At 35.6% G+C, this 14,593-nt stretch overlaps 1 protein-coding gene across 1 annotated transcript; it reads right to left on the bottom strand.

The window, feature by feature from the left end:
- Positions 1–1,354: 1,354 nt before the first annotated feature.
- Positions 1,355–14,567, bottom strand: hacd2 (3-hydroxyacyl-CoA dehydratase 2). The gene is made up of 7 exons (XM_020920836.2): positions 14,351–14,567; positions 10,558–10,675; positions 9,629–9,647; positions 8,598–8,686; positions 7,413–7,534; positions 5,107–5,285; positions 1,355–2,454 (listed from the first exon to the last, which is right to left on the bottom strand). The coding sequence occupies exons 1-7, from the start codon at positions 14,476–14,478 to the stop codon at positions 2,372–2,374; spliced, it is 738 nt and encodes a 245-aa protein (XP_020776495.1). The 5' UTR covers positions 14,479–14,567; the 3' UTR covers positions 1,355–2,371.
- Between the last annotated feature and the right edge of the window lie 26 nt (positions 14,568–14,593).

Below are 14,593 nucleotides of genomic sequence, written 5' to 3' on the forward strand. Positions count from 1 at the left end.
TACAACTCAATTTGTAATGTCCTGTGCATGTTGTTTGATTTTAAGGATATTTTAAATGCATCTACTGCTACTGTATATTGTGCTGTCTGAAGTTTTTTTTTTTTTCTTTTGCTTTTCTTTAATACAATAAACCTTTTCCCTACCCGTTTTTCAGTAATTGTGTTGTAACTTTAAGTCAAAAAATATACATACGCACTTAAAACTCAATGTAAAACAATAAACTTATAAGTAATCTTAAATACGCTACATTCACTTTCCATCAAAAGCTACATCAATTTCATTAAAACCATTGACACGCCAAACAATGACAAGCACACCACTCATAACCCACTGATATGAAACAAAATGAATCATGATTTAAAGGTGCAGTGTATAGCCCTTTGGCGACCTCCAGTGGTGACGTAGAATTAATTTCAATAGCCTTTTCTGTGTATATTGTTTATGATGTACTGTTGAGTTTTGACCAATAAAAATTACATTAAGTCAAGTATTAAGTATAAGCTATATTCTTGGTGAACTAACTAATATATGTTGTTGTACAATAGTTTAACAGTCGCAGTATAGTTTTTAGGAATTTAATGCTAAATGGGTTGATCAAAAAGTTGTGGTGACATTGAATTAAAATTTAACTAAAAATTATCTAATAGATTAAGACTGACACATTTATATATTTATGCTTTGTTTTTCAACTGCTGTGCAAAGTTTGTCCTCTTCAGGGTGTTGTAGGGACTGAAATGAATGTCTATTGTAGTGCTACAAAATGCATAAAAGTACAATTGAATCAAATTGGCCAATTGTTTGCAAATTGCTACAGCTGCTATTAAATCAGAGAATATTTTGGTCTCTGCAAAAACACATACATCTTGTCTACATGATGTCTTATGCTGTTTAAAACCTGCTAACCCTGTTGTTGAAAACTCTACAAACATGTTCTGAAATAAATGTGATTCTTGTATTGTCCTGCAGTTTATAATTCAGTCTTCTCTCCAGTAAAAAAACAAGATTTCAAAATAATACTTGTTAACTTAATTAAATATTTCCCAAAGCCTCAATTGTTTTTGCAGAGTATAACTGGAGTTGAGCAAATTTGTTTATAGTAATGTTACTTTAAAATAATGAAGTATTATTATTATGATTGAGTATAAAGATGAGTAAAGATGAGAAAATTTAACTTTTTTTTTTTCTCACTTGAGAGTCAGTTTTGTTAAATATGACTAAGAATGGCGTAATGGGACTACGCTATTACATCCAGTGATAAAATATCTCGCAGAGCACCTTTCAAATTAAAAGCACAGAAACACAATGGGGAAAAAAATCGAATCAAATAATAAATAATGGATTGAAGCCATGCAAGTATGTTACAAAACAGGTTTATTTAACTAAATTAGGAATGTTTTTAAATGAAAATGAGACAACACAAATCACTAACTTAAACAGTGTATCGACAAATCTAGATTCAAGTCTGTGAGGCCATCTGGACCTGAGCCTTTTTAAAAGAATCCAACTACAGACCACTGCACTCAAATGAATGTGAAACGCCTAGAATTCAAAATTATTTATAATCTGGATTTCAATAGTGTCACTGATCTGATTTATATTTATTTAGTAAGTAGGTCTACATTTTTTTTGACTTTTTAAGGGTAACTTGTTTTTAGTTTTCAAGAAAAAATCTGATCTGATAGGTAAGATCCAGAAGTTGCACAATAGATGCATATTTTTGCTTGAAAAAATGAAAAAAAAAAAAAAAAAAAAAAAAGCAATAATATGCACTGACTTTTCTCGTGTGAAATCTGCCGCCTCCTTGTTTCCATGGAGATATAAAAGTGTGACACCATGAGGCCAAAATAGAGGTCAGATCTGTGGAGAGGCAAGCCCATTCACAATAAGAATGGGCTTTTTAAGCTATAACGACACTTGTAATTAAATAAATGCAAGATGAATGCAATACTGTGAAACATTCCAGGCATAGAAATAACATCTCTGTGGACACCGGCAGTTGGCAGATCCACCAGAAAAGTTGCATAATGCACCTTTAAAACTACTAATATCCAGATAAGGATTTTGAATTCAAGTTGATTTAATTCTTGTACAGGTATAATTTTTTGCTATGTGTATTCTGTCTCATATAAAATGCTCTTTGCCTACAATATACTGCTACGGACCACCAGTGTCTACAATTTGTTCATAAATAAAACAATAAAAATGTAGATTTGGTGAGCACCCGGTTGATAAATTGAATAAATTACTTTTCCCTTAAGTTCTGGCAGTTTTGTTCGGGCTTGTGGGGTTTTCCATGAACTTGTTTGTAGTGTTTTAAATGCTTCTTATTTTTTGGTTGATTTCTTTTTGGAATTTGATGTTTTGTTTTCGCTCACTCCACTTTACTGTAGTCCTCGACGTGCCCCAAAACCTTCTTCCTCTGTCGGATCATGTGGAAATACAGCTGAGGGAACACTGTGGAAGAAAAAATATAGAATTAGTTTGAGAAAACCTTTATAAATTTTAGGTTTATAATTACATTTACAATGGCAAGCAACAGAAGATTATAGAATTTGTAGTTTTTTCACCCATATGTCGTGCATATTTGAATAAAAATACATTACGTTTATAGATGTAATATCTTTTGACAAAGGATCTTCCACTTGCTTGTCTCCATGGAGATGATATCGTTTTGCCTGAAATGTTCCACAGTAAGGCATTAAACCTATCTATAACCATAAAGAGAGAAACAGGTGGCCAGACTAAATGGAGCGGTGACACTGCTAACAGTAAGAATGTTTTTCAAGGTATTTAGTTTTAGCCACGTATATAAATGCTAGATACTGTATTTATATAGATATATTTAATGTCATACTGTGGAACATTCCTAACAACGTAAAAATATCTACATGAGACAAGAAAATTGTGAACATCCTACCTCACACTCTGATACAGCGGAGAAAGTAAGTAAGTAAGTCTTTATTTATATAGCACTTTCACAGACATTTTCTGTCCCCAAAGATGCTTTACACAGCATTATTCAGCATTATTCATTCAGCATTCATTCACTCTATACCCTGGGGATGGTAAGCTACTATTGTAGCCACAGCTGCCCAGGGGCACGCTGACAGAGGCGCGGCTGCCATGCCACTCGGTGCCATCGGTCTATCCGACCACCACCATCACTCACACACACCACTTTCATACTAGGCAATGTGGGTGAAGTGTCTTGCCTAAGGACACAATGATTGAATTGATTGTATTTAACAGACCTTGACTATCAACTGTTCATGGAGACTTGTAGCATGTTTTGGGTTGATGGGGGAAACCGGAGCACCCAGAGGAAACCCATCCAGACACGGGGAGAAACATGCAAACTCCACACAGAAAGGCCCGGGCGACCTGGGGATCGAACCCAGAACCTTCTTGCTGTGAGGCATGAGTGCTAGCCACTCAGCCACCGTGCCACCACGAACAGTGAATATATATTTCCAGACACCAGATATAAATCCAATTAAAGTTGATAAACTGATAGAGCTGCAGAAGTTCCTAGAATTAACACTTCCCAGGTGTGAGTGAGAAATATACAGCATGGCATTTCCGTCAGCATGTGAGAGATCATTATTTTCCATCACACGTTTACTTGTTCAGGTGTGAGTGCCTGATCCACACCTTTAAAAATGGGGCTGCATAATTAATGAATTTGTTTTATTGATATTCACTTCAGATATCTCTTTATTTTCAGTCATCAGCTTGACTCTTCAGAAGTCTACAACCAATGTTCTATTAGTAAAAGCACGTGATTTAGAGCAGAGTTCAGGCTTTGACTTTTTTGTATTGTTTAGGTATAGGAAATTACTATTAATATACATTTTATATTGATTCTTAATAAGATAAACCGAAAAATACAACATTGTGATTGATCGATATAAGAAAAAAAGCATGATACATTTTTTGTCACATCACCAGATATTTGAAGCTGTTAACATTAATTACATGTCACAACATTCTGCTGCTATGTTACTTTAAATAGTATACTAAACCCCAGATACATTTTACTTTTATTTTGTCTGTGGCTCTGGAAAAATCCTTTTAACCAACTGTATTACGCAAAACTGACTCTCACACATGTTTGAGTTATGCTGCATTATTAGTCTGTCTACATCGCCTCAGCTCAAACTGCTCTGTTCCACCTTGTGATGTCATGAAGTGGTAGTTTTCAAGTTAAGCTAAGTTTTGCCTTTTTTTGACCATTCCACAGCTGAAATGATCAAAATGATTCTAGAGAGATGTATGGAGTTTAAAAACACAGTAGAGCAGTGGTCCTCAACATTTCGCAAACCGGAGGGGGTTGGGGGGGGGTTTGAGGAGCATGGTTAAATCCTGTTTTAGTCCTGGTTTTAGTCCTGGTTTTAGACCTGTGTTTAGACCTGTGTTTAGACCTGTGTTTAGACCTGTGTTTAGACCTGTGTTTAGACCTGTGTTAGTTCTGGTTTAGACCTGGGTTAGTTCTGGGTTAGTTCTGATTTAGTGGAGCAGCTCGCACAGCGTACGGCAGGGGGACGGTCAGAGCGACGTATGGTAGGGGGGAATGGGCCACGCGCTGTGGGGGGGGGGTCGGCCTGTCCACGCGGTGTGCGGGACGAGGGAATGGACCACGCGACGTGGACCAAACGACCCATGGCCCGATACCAGTCCCCGGCCCGTGGGTTGGGGACTCCTGCAGTAGAGGACTTCTTGTATTACTACATGACATCACAAGGTGGACCAGAGTATTTTCTATCTGAGAGAAGAACTCAGCCTAAACATGCAGGATTTGTGTGTTAAACATGTGTGAATGAAACAAAACACAAGTCCAGATATATTTTTGATGCAGAAATAACATTATAACATAGATCAGTAGTGAGATCAATAGTGTAGTCCCTTTAAATTATACAGTCCCATATTTTGGACCACTTCAAGCAATAGTATCTCTATGGAGACAAACAGGTGATGGACCCTCTGCACCAGTACACAGTACAACATTAAAAGAAGATTACACACTGAACAGAAAGCACAATTAGGGTTGCTGGATACATTTCAGTCATTGGAAACAGGACACAGTGTATAATAGTTGCCATTACTCACGTGGGATGTAGGAGAGCATGACGAGGATGAGAAAGGTGTAGTAGTCGAAGGAGAAGTTGTACTTGTTTGGCAGCGTGACAGAGTAGAGGCCCGTTTTCTGCACAAATGGCAGTGCAGCGTAGATGGTCAGAAGCTCTCCAGTCACTCCCATTGGGTAGAGCACAATAAAGAACGTGTACCTGCGGAGAAGAGAAGATATTTTAACTTAGAGGTGCACCGTGTAACTTTTCTGCTTGTCTCCATGGAGATTAGGGTTGCAAGATTAATCAAAATCTAATTTAAATCACAATTTGAATGCACACAATCAGCAAATCTCAAAGGCTGAAATTTGTGAAGTACCAAAATCCACCCACAAATAAGAAAATACAGTATCTCAAGTTTTTATGCCTAAAAACTGCAAAGCCTGTAGTAAACCGGTTCTAAAATAATACTACTCAAATCTAATTACAATACTTACCAGAAAAAATACAATTACATAGTTTTCCCACAATGTTCAGATACTTATTAGTTTGAGTATGGCATTAAACTCTATCACCATGGAGAGAAAAAGATGATGTGACCAGACCACTTACAAAATAGATCTGTGGAGAGATGACCCTGCTCACAGTAAGAAAGTATAAGTATGTCTTTGAAGGTATTTTTCAACTTCTGTAATTGAAAAAATAGCTTACAATTTGAGAAAAATATAGACACTTATAGCATTGATTACACTTGCATTTTTACTTATGAGCTGATCTTTATTTATTTAAATTTTTTAGTCAATTAATGTCTCCTGAATTATCACAATTACCGATTCACCAAATAATCTTGGCATGCCAACTTACACCAAACCCTTAAAAATGTCTAGTTTTCAGGCAGAGGATGATGTCTTGAGACTCTAAATGGTAAAAACAGCAGCTCTCGTCTGCTCCTTAGCAACAAGCCACAGGGAGACTGCCACTTAGCGACGGCTGCTACACAAAACCATTAGTGAAGCTGAGAGGCAGGTTCACAGGAGCGGAAAAGACAAGAATAGCTTTCCTTTAAATGTTTTGGTGTGATTAGCAATTTTATCTTCTTTTATGAAAGCATCTCATCTGTAAATATATACATTTACCTTAATTGAATGAAATGAACTCTATAATACTTTGATTTAACAAATGGTTTAAATTAAGCTAATAATAAATGTATCAAAGTAAGAACTGACAGGCAATTGAAGTTGACTGACTGTAGAAAGGCTGAGAACAAGTCTGATGTAGAGTTATGGACTTAAAAACTGATGTAACAATCTGGAAAAATTTAAACAGTGATTTCTGAGAGTCAAAGCAAAACAACCTCATGAACAGGGTATTATGCAAAATAGCCTTTTTTTTTTTTAACCATGTTATAACATAGTTCCCTCATCAAAAACATGCCTGAATAAATTTACATGTCATCCATGCATGTTCATGTCATCTAGCGATTTCTCCTGGGCCCTATTAGAACCCTCTTTAAGGATAGGATGTATAAAAAAGTGGACTAAGTGAGTGTGATGTCACCCACAGCGTTCAGCGCCACTCAAATGAACCCTGCGATGTTAGTGGTTAAAGGAGTGAATTTGGAGCCAGGCTCTGTATTATGAATAGGATTTTCATAAAAACAGCAAAAAAAACAAAAACAAACCCACAATGATGTAGAGCAGGTTAATATGAAAATTTTAAGACCAAAATTACAAGTCTCACAGCAGCAAATACAGAAAGAGAGGCAACAATGCAACAATATTCCAGTGTAAATCAATGGAAGCCATGGTCAGTAGGAGCCGGAAGAGCCCGCATGCAAACTTCCCATTTAGAACATGGCGGCTAGCACGTTAGCTATGTCCATTGTCTATGGTCTATGGTCACCCATGCCCCTGCACAACAATTTTTCTTACACGTACAAAGCATGATTCAAAATAGTACATAATAACTTTACAAACTTGATTCCATGTGCAGTAGTTTCATTAGTGTAATGCATGGTGATAGCGTTATGACAGTGAAGGGGGAGTGACTTAGTGTGGAGAACAAAGAGGAGAGCAATGGAGGACTCAGAGCGTCACACTACAAGAGAAAATTATTAAATGTTATTATGCTGTGTTTGGCTAATATGGCATTTTTAAATCAATAAAAGGTAAAAGGATGATCCAAATATGACATGTTAGCAGTTAACACCCCATACAAGGTTAAACAAGCGTGAATGAAGCAAAATACAACTCCAGGTATGTTTTGATGAGGGAACAACTTCATAACATGGTTAAACTAAAAAAAAATCAATTTTGCATGTTATGTGTCCTTGAATATAAACAGTACCTGGCCCATTTGATGAGGTAGGGCAGGTGGTTGAGGAGGCTAAAGGTGTAGAAGGAGTAACGGATAATCTCAGTCACGGTCCACGCTGTGACAAACAACAGAACACTGTCCTCACTCTGCACCTGCCGAACATACACAAATCATTATGGGAAAGCATACTCAAGTTTGGACAAAAATACACTCTCGCAAGCATGCCGGTTGGTTTGGATGCTACAGTCCACACACTACAAGACAGAGAATTTCATCAGGGTTTAATAAAGACAAATTCAACAAAAACAGACAGCATTCACATACAGATTAGATTTATTCTAACATCTTGAATATATAATGCTGTAATAATGTAACTTTTCTCGTGGAGGGTCTGCTACTTGCTTGTCTCATTGGAAATGTTACTACTGTGAATGTTTCACAGTATGGCATGATTCGATAACAGGTGTTATAATGGCTCAAAAATACATACAGAACCATATGCATTCTTACTTTGAGCAAAGTTTATAGCTATAGTGCTTGTCTCCATCGAGACAAGCAGGTAACAGACCCTCTATCAGAAAAGTGACAGTGCATATTTAATAACATCTAAGATGTTTAAATTTTGATTTAAAAGGAAGATTTGTTTTATAATGCCACACCGATGATCACAATTTACAAATCACAATATATGTAATTATTTACTTTTAAACAATTCTGTAAGAATTTTTTAGATGTATTAATTTCTGGTACTTGAATGCAAATATGTTTCACTTAAGTGTTGTAGGTAAAGTAACACAGATACTCTGAAGTTTCAAATGCACTATTTTGTCAGAAATGCAATTTTTTAGTATAAAACCAAGATTGCAGAAATATTTGTCAGTATCAAGAAAAACAATACAGTTCAATACATGTTATACAATTCTATCTAAATAAACAGTAGCATCCCTATAGAACAACCACGTGTCTTTACTTACTCTTGTTCTCCTCTTCCATCTATCAACATGGAAAACAGTAACGGGTCATTTCACACACTTAATTACTTTAAATTTGACTCTTACAGATGACGAATAGATTACGTTCTACTTTTGCAAATCTTCAATACATCTTAAATTTTAGCAACTCTAATTATAGTAAGAAATCATTGTAACAAATTATTGATAACGATAGGCATAATAAAACAATATAGTAAAACCAGAGCAGCGGCAGCATTTGTACCTCTCTGACACTGTGAGTGACAGCCCAGGTGAGAAAGACTCGAGACATGACCTGAAATCCTGTCAGCACCACAGACGAGGGTACGATACCTGGGAACAAACAAACTTACAAGTTACACCTGTACAGTACAAACAGAAAGAACAAAGCACAATAGTACGATAGTTTTTTGTTTTTTTTCTCACCAACATTTATTTGCAAACTACCACTTAACTGATGTCAAACTATGACAAATATTAACCACAGATTTAAAAAAGAGATTCTAGAAAAACATGAAATCTTGTAACTTGAAATGATGGGTCAAAAAACAAAACAAAAAAACCCTCAAGATCACAATCTTAATTTGATCATGATTCTTGTATATCTAGCCTTCTTTTATTAACTTTCAGATGTAAACTAAAAGATGCTTCTGAAAGTCACACTGATTAGTTAAATCCACTTGTCAGTCATTCAGATCATGACAGAGGTTAACCAATAAGACGAGTGGGTAGAGTGGGTATCGCTTATTACAAATATTGATTTTTCCTTTATTTGTTACTAAAATGTTAGCAGTCTGTAGTATCGACAAGAAAATTATGTAATCTGTCCTCATAAAATATAGCTGCTTTATTATGTCAAAAATAGGATTATTTCATTGAAATTATTTCAAATATTTGAAATAATTTCAATGAAATAAATTTACCTATACAGTATAAAACAAATACATTTTATCTGCAATTTTTTGTGACACTATTGTGTTCAAACCCACTGTCACTTAGCTTCGTATTGCTCAAGGATTTGCAGGATAGAACAAGTGTGCATTTAATTTTGAACAGAAAGTAATTAACTGCATTTTGATTACAATGTTCTTGTCGCTGAATAGAGTGATGGTTTAAATCCTGATTATACATTTTATTAATTACACAGCCCTTCTTATGTGTACAGAGGTGAGATGAGGCACTTATATATATATATATATATATATATATATATATATATATATATATATATATATATATATATATATATATATAGAAGAGGGAGTGAAGACTCACCGACAGCACAGTGCAAGATCTGTAATTGAAAAGACAAGAAAATATTACCCACAATGAAACAGGCTTGTTTTTTCTTCAAAAACAACCAGCACAGCATTTCTATCACGCATCCATTTCTTATCATTATTATCAAGTGGTTTCCCACGACCCCACTTCAAAAAAATCGACTATTTCTTATTCTGTGCACAGTTCAGCTCAGATCTTATTTAGACCTTAGATCTGACAGAAGCACAAAGCAGTACAGAAGATGGGCTCTCCTGATACAATTGTATTAAAACTACCTGGTGACATCATGTCTTCGTTAATTGTGCATTTTTAGAGTGTATTTGGAAGACATAGTTGAAAATCTTTAGCACTAATCTTTAACATTTTCTCTTTTGCTGCATGAGTTTGCTTTATTTGTCAAAAACTGCACTGGTGCACTGCACAATCAGAAAGAAATTAGATTACTCACATTAGATGTACCTGGCTGTGGTTACATGGACACTCAAAATCTTATTACTATACTTATTACAAAATTATCAAAATGAAACGTAAAAGACAAAATCATCAAATTTCTTTTCTGATCATGGGCTCTTAGATTACTCACATTCGATTTCACAGTTTAAATGTCATTTATGTCATGTAAAAGGTCCAGAAATCATATTATAATCAGATTTTGGTGTGCATGTGAACAAAGCCCCTGTTTACATGACATTTCAGTAATCTGATAACTCCAGAAATCAGATATGAAGCAGATTTTTAGTGCGCATGTAATTACAGCCACTGATAAATGAAATGATGACTAATGAGCTTGTTCTCTTCCCTGTAATTCCTATACAGAGGATTTCAGTCTGGTGGTTACTGGTCAGGCTACTTTCAAGAGACAACAACATATAATGATCTTGGGGAAAATAAAGCAATTACAAGCTTGCTGATGTTATCTTTACCTCAAGGAGAGCCCCGGTCTGAAAGAACTTGAGGGGTTTCTCGATGGAGTAGTAAAGGCCGTGGTAGCTGCCTCTCGCCAAATACGCTCGCACCAAACCCACCGCAATCACCAGCCACCTGCACACACAAAGGATTCATTATCAATTCATTCTCATTGTTCGTCATTATTTGCCATAGCCTTCAAAAGGACACAGTACTTTTCAACAGAGGATTACGATTAAAGTTGATTTTAAATGCTGTAATTTAATTTTACAGTCTTAAAAACATGAAAAACTTGTTCATTTGAAATGGGTTGCAGTGGTCCAAAGTTTTTCCTCACTTACCTTATGCATTTTGAGCATACTAATTTTCCACCAAAATGAGTTTATAAGTGCTTTTCACAGCTTTCAGAGGTCAAAGCAGAGTTTTGCTGTGATGGTAAAGCATACAGTACCTTGCATGTTAATTCAAACTTCCTGATTCTCGGACAATAAAACTCTTTATAATTGGTATATTTATTTTGACCTCAAGAGCTGCTAATACAATACATCTGTACTGGGGCAAGACACATTAAACACATGAGAAAAAAATTTATACAGACCCTTTAAATTAGAGTTTAAAAATTAAATTAAAAAGGGATGCAATTTTTCAGATTAGTGCAGCAAGTTTAGATTTGTAATTTATATTTTCAACTCAAGATTCAGTTCAAAGTTCAAATTTTAAACACCTCCAGGGGCATTAACATTTGAGAGAAGACTGTCTTTTCAGCCCTACATCGTGTGGACGTAGCCTGAGACTAAGAACCCAAGGATCCAGGGACCCGCTTGCTGTGAGGCAGGTTTGCTAACCACTAAGCCACCTTGCAGCAGGGTTGCAGGGTTCTTAGTAAGAAAAACTACACACTACATGAGAGAGGACAAAACTGAGTGAGGAGTTTTTTTTAAACTTTTGCCTTTTTGACCCACTTCCTGAAAGTTTGTTTATAAACAGCATGTCCCTCCAGGGCTGCCATAGATGCAGAAGTAGGTGGGAGGGCTAAACTTAGTAGCTCTAACTTTGCAATTCACTACATGCCAGCAAACAATTTAAAGACCGAAGAAATAACCACATTTTTTCCCATCTTATACTGTTAAAATGTGTAAATTTTTGCTATCTTTTTACTACTGATTAAGAATTTATTATTACTATTTATATTTTTGCTCTTTATTATTATATTTTTTGTGATCTGTAAGCTACTCTGTCCAAATAATTTCCCTTGTGGATCAATAAAGTTTGTCTAAGTCTAAGTCTAACATTACACGCCATTTGTATTTCCAGTTTAATTTCAAAGTTTAATGGATTAATTCTAATGATATTATTGTTTAATTTATCAGGCCTATCATTTTATTTCATTTATATGTGCCACGTATTATTTAAAGCAACACTGCACTCATAAGGAGGTCAGTGGGTCGACTCCAGAACACGAGGTAGAAAGCTGTGTCAAGTTGCACAATTTTTAACATAATGGTTTTCAACTGTACAACATTTTTTCAAGTTTCATTTATTGTTCATGGTAGGGCTGATCAATTTGGGGAAAAATGTCAAATTACTTTTTTTCTGATAAGCACTGCAATTGAGATTAAATTTGTTTTAATAGTTTTGCTTTTGTTCAAATTGCACATTTTAAATTTGTCCAGGAGAATTTCCAAATCAAAAATACATTTCAGAACATATTTATACATATCTAAACTACAAGGTCAGCAGGTTTCATACATAATAAGACAATAACAAGATATTTTGTAGTTAGAGGTGGAAATTATGGAGCTTTAAAAATTGCAGCCAATTCGCTAAGAAATTGCATTTTTAATGAATTGAGATGAATCTTGCAGACGATAATTTGCAATACAAGATCACAATTAGAATAGTCACAATTACACTACACAAGCAAATTACAATTATTGAAGTACAGTACTACAAAAAAACATCTCTTTGGATACTTAATAATATTCATTGCATCTCTTCTACTGTTTATTGGACATTAACTAGACAGGCTTGTTTCTGTCTGCTGAACTAGCGTCTTGAAGGAAAAAGGGGGAGTATGCAAAAGTGTGTGAGTTTCTATACAGCCCAGCACAAAGCTCCATCTATCCATCAGGAGAGAGCCACAATGTGATCTAACTGGTTGAACAGTGAGCAAACAACACCCACCATTGAGTTGTGCAATATTCAAGAAACTAATGCAATAAAACTGATTTAGGCCAGAGTTCAGGATAAGTAACATTATCAACACTATCTAGATTGTGTGTAATCACTTTAGTAATATAACTGAAACAGCAGTATGTAAATTTTTTATTGAAAAATCTAGACAACCTTTTATTTTAATTTGTTTGTTTATTACATTTTAACATTGTTTTTAATGTTACACCACATTTTGTTAATAGTTTTGTAATCTGCATATTGTAAAAATGCTACATAAATAAATTGTCTTCTTACTTTTATGTTTGGAAAGATATCAAATTATCAAGCCATAACATGTATGCAAAACCTGTATGCAAACCCTACTACCAGCCAAGTTGTAAACACAATTTTTTCAGTCACAAAATACACCAACAAAATATATTTCAATTGATAGATACGAGCTACAGCAGCATGTATGAAATATAAAATACAACACAATAATTGAACTGGTTTGCCACATGCATTCACATCACTCCGAACACAGACAGACGAATATAAATGCATCTGAAATTCTGTGCCAATGGCCTCTCCAAAAACCACTACAAATCTCACCATCAGTTAATACAGGGCTGGTGAAGTGTTTTGAGCACAACAACATTACACCAGTATCCACAAGCATTGCAATGGTTGTAGCACTCACCTAAAGGCAAATTTTAAGCATTGTCATTGAGTTTTGTTATAATAATTTAATTTCAATAGTGTCTACATGATTTGGTTATTTGGGGTTTAAATCTGAGCACCAGCAACCTTTCAATATCCTTAATCCAATTTCTCAGTAAGCCATTAATGCAATAAAACAATTTGCTTTGGCGGTTACCAAAGTAACACAAAGTAGGAGTATTTTAATCACATTTGGGTGCTTAAAGCTAAATTTGCAGTTGTTACATTAATTAGAAGTTAAACTACTAGTGGAGCTAAACCACCATTCAACCACCATATGTGATACAATATTGGCCCTAGAGTAGAGACAATGAAAAATACGCTTCATTTATTCTTCTGTCTGCGCTGGGGGCCAGTCAAATACAATTAAGTGCACATATGGCAGGTGCCTCAGTGGATCATCTCATCTTAAATCTCTATACTACAGTGCACCACCAAAGATTTAAAAACGTTAGTGCACAAGATAATAAATATATGTGTAATTGATTTAATGTGCAAGGAACTAAGATTTCAGTAACAGTCATAATTTGATGAGGGAAATCAGTCCTCTGCTATCCAATCTTGTTCATTCATTGGCACGGAGCATGCTGCATAGAAAAATATGCAACGCAAACATATCCATATTAAAATTTAGTCAATATATTTTGTCAAAAGTGTAGACTACAGCCATTAAAACAACGGAGATATTTGCATTATAAGCAAATCTTTCAACAGCTACTTGTTTTTGCCCGTATTTGCATAGCTAGCTCCATAGACAAACACGCTGTATAGCGATTTCATTGCATATATTTTTTATAACCTTTACGTGGAAATTCTGAACTATTGCGAGAAAATATTTCAACAGTTAAATCTGTTCTGCTGCTTTTCACAATCCGTTCTTGCTGTGTAGTCCATTGAGTCCAAGGCTAGCTCCATACAGAGAAACACGCTACTTACCCTGCTGTCATAACCACGTTGTAAATGACCAGGTAAGCCGTGGCCAGAGCCCCCGGTCCCTTGCGCTTCTTCTGGGCCACATCGGGGCCGTGAGCCGCTTTGCTGGTCCCCGCCGCAGCTGCCGACATGTCTGCTACAGCCCTCTGAACGCGGTCCGTGCTCCTCGGTGATCCTGGATGGATGACAGCGACTCACACTCCGGAAACGAAGAGGGGAGACTAATCCGGAAATAGAGATGCAAAG

This window comes from Boleophthalmus pectinirostris, unplaced genomic scaffold, assembly GCF_026225935.1.
Source record: "Boleophthalmus pectinirostris isolate CB_2022bp ecotype Guang Dong unplaced genomic scaffold, ASM2622593v1 HiC_scaffold_1, whole genome shotgun sequence".
Classification (NCBI taxonomy): Eukaryota; Metazoa; Chordata; class Actinopteri; order Gobiiformes; family Gobiidae; genus Boleophthalmus; species Boleophthalmus pectinirostris.